Source organism: Arvicola amphibius, chromosome 1, assembly GCF_903992535.2.
Source record: "Arvicola amphibius chromosome 1, mArvAmp1.2, whole genome shotgun sequence".
Taxonomy (NCBI): Eukaryota; Metazoa; Chordata; class Mammalia; order Rodentia; family Cricetidae; genus Arvicola; species Arvicola amphibius.
The window spans coordinates 105,126,398-105,128,985 of NC_052047.1; the positions used below are offsets into that span (position 1 = coordinate 105,126,398).

At 42.3% G+C, this 2,588-nt stretch overlaps 1 protein-coding gene across 1 annotated transcript; it reads right to left on the reverse strand.

Annotated features, from left to right (window-relative positions):
• Window positions 1-1,075: 1,075 nt before the first annotated feature.
• On the reverse strand, window positions 1,076-2,011 carry LOC119806640 (olfactory receptor 51S1). Its single transcript, XM_038318472.1, has one exon. It carries the CDS (start codon window positions 2,000-2,002, stop codon window positions 1,076-1,078), a length of 927 nt encoding a protein of 308 aa, XP_038174400.1. The 5' UTR covers window positions 2,003-2,011.
• Window positions 2,012-2,588: the final 577 nt, after the last annotated feature.

A 2,588-nucleotide genomic window follows, 5' to 3' on the forward strand; every position in this document is an offset into this window, starting at 1 on the left:
CTGTACCATGCCTCATTCTAGAGATCAGGTAGAGGGGGGAAGGAAATATTAGAGAAGCTCTTTCTATAGCATAGTAAATTGAATCCTATTGAAGACTCCTTGCTTCATCACCTTCATTTAACACCATATTTAGCAAATTGAGGTATACATAGAACAGAGAAAAGATCAAAACCACAGTGAAAGCAGCTGGTATGGGTGAGAATATATAGTAGTCTTACTTGGAAGTAAAGAGCTGAAAATAAAGACATCTTATGCACTATCCATAAGCTGTACATACTTGTACAAATGCATGCACAAACACAGACACACACTCATTGTATGTAGTTTTGCTATGTAGCATATGCAGGCCTTGAGTTTATAATTCTGCTACCTCAGTTTTCTAAGTACTTGGATTAGACATGTTTACTATCACCAGTACACTATATTTATTACCATTAACAGCCCAACTATGGCTAACTTTGAATGATGGAAGTTTATTTTTACTTATTCATTGTTCTGAATTGCAGAGGATTTTAGCCACAAATATACATATATTAAAACTTTGATTAAAGTTTTTAAAATGGAATAATGAAAAATATCTCTATTCCAGGCTGATGAGTAATATGGCCTTTCTCTTGGTCTGAAGAGCATGAATAATAGATGTTTGTTCCTCTGAGCATCACTAAGAATACTATTATGAGGGGCAACTCAGGTGAAAAGTCTTCATCCAGCTGTGCAAGAGGCTCATCTTCTCTTTCTTCTCTCAAGCAGCTTTAGATTCTCCACTCTTCTCAGTTGCCTAGTATACAGTGATGGAATTAACAACCACGTCCCATGTTAGGATGACTGTGACAAGCTATAGCATCCAGCTCCTTCTAATGCCATTGATAGCTAGTGCCATAGTGATGGATCACTTCTTTTCTCTGGAGATTTTATGTATTTTTTGGCATGCCCATATACATTTGCAGAAAAAGTAGCTAATGTGTGTGCAGGTATGCACGGTCCTACATGACCAGTCATGCATAGTGAAATGAGTTTTCATCCTGGAGGCTTTGTTTGGGGAGCTCCATACCACAAGCATAGAGGGCACCTTTCCTCATTGAGTACAGCCAACTTTCGTGGGTAGTACCCTTTTGAGAATTTTTTCTCTAATCTCCTTCATCTTGACACTGTAGAGAATTGGGTTTATCAGTGGAGGAAGCAGGAAGTGGACATAGGAGAGAAGAGTATGGGCAGGCTGAGGGAGTGGCAACTTGAATCGGTCAATGAGTGCCAAGAGAATCATGGGTATGTAGAAGAGGAGCACAGCAGAGAGGTGGGCAGCACACGTCTGACCGGCTTTCCAGCGATCCTCAGTAGACCCTACACCTTGCAATACTCTGCCAATCAGGCCATAGGAGAAGAAAATAAGCAGAGGGTCTAGTGCCATGGCGGACAGTACCACAACCAGGCTGTAGACTGCACCCCATGCTTCTGGGCAGGCTAGGCGAGCCATATCTGGATGCAAGCAGTAAGAATGTGTTAGGACTGGTGGACGGCAATATGGCATGTGAGCCAACAGGAATGGCAGGGGTAGATGGAGACTCAGGCATCGGAAAGCAATGGCCATGCCAATCTTGTTAATGACACCATTGGTAAGGAGTGCTGGGTAGTGGAGAGGGCGGCAGATGGCCATTGCCCGATCAAATGCCATGGCAAGCAAGACAGAGGACTCCATAACAGAAAAGACATGGACAAAGAACATCTGTAGAAGACAAGCTGAGGCAGGGACAGCATGAACATCAGCGAAGGCCAGGCCTAGCAAGGTAGGCATTAGTACAGTGGCCAAGCCAACATCAGACACACTGAGCAAGAAGAGGAAGAAGTACATTGAGCGATGTAGTGTGGGCTCCAGTGCAATGATCCAGAGGATCATACCATTACCCAGGGCAGAGAGAAGGTAGACAGTGATGAGAGGAACTGTCCACCAGGATGGTGCAGCTTCCAGGCCAGGCAGGCCCACTAACAGGAAAGTAGGGGCCATCGATATGCTGCTATTTGAGATTTCCTGGGTAGATAATATTAACATAATTCAGGATCTCTCTGGAACCTAAAAAGTAAGTAAGCTTATTTGAACATGGCTTGATACTTTTTTGGATTTTTTTTATATATTATAAATATTTGGGATGATACCCTCTACCACAGTCTGCCTCTCCCCTGTAGGCATAGGCTCATTCAAATAGTGCACACACGTCTACCCTGTCCTGTAGCTTGTTTTGTATAGCTATGATTTGTGCTGATATATATTCCTCTAACCCTGTTTCTGTACCTTCTCCTAATTTAATGTTCTTCTTTATTTGACACACAGTCAGGAGAAGATCTATATTAACATGATTATTTCTTTGTTCTCTTCCTAACTGTAGACAGCCTGTCTTCTGTGTTCCTAAGCAATCACATTTGGTCTCCTTTACCAGTTCTCACTGAAGTCACCAATTACTACACTGTTCATAAGTTAGACAGTCATGTGCTGTTTTTCATGTTCTTGTGTTGAACGTTTTCATACAATATATTTTGATCATGCTCTTTTCTCTCCCCAACTCCTCTTAGATCCTCCAACCTCCCTACTTACC

Bases quoted from the DNA above. Each gene is read 5' to 3' on its own strand.
- LOC119806640 (XM_038318472.1), bottom strand. From the start codon at position 2,002: ATGGCCCCTACTTTCCTGTTAGTGGGCCTGCCTGGCCTGGAAGCTGCA.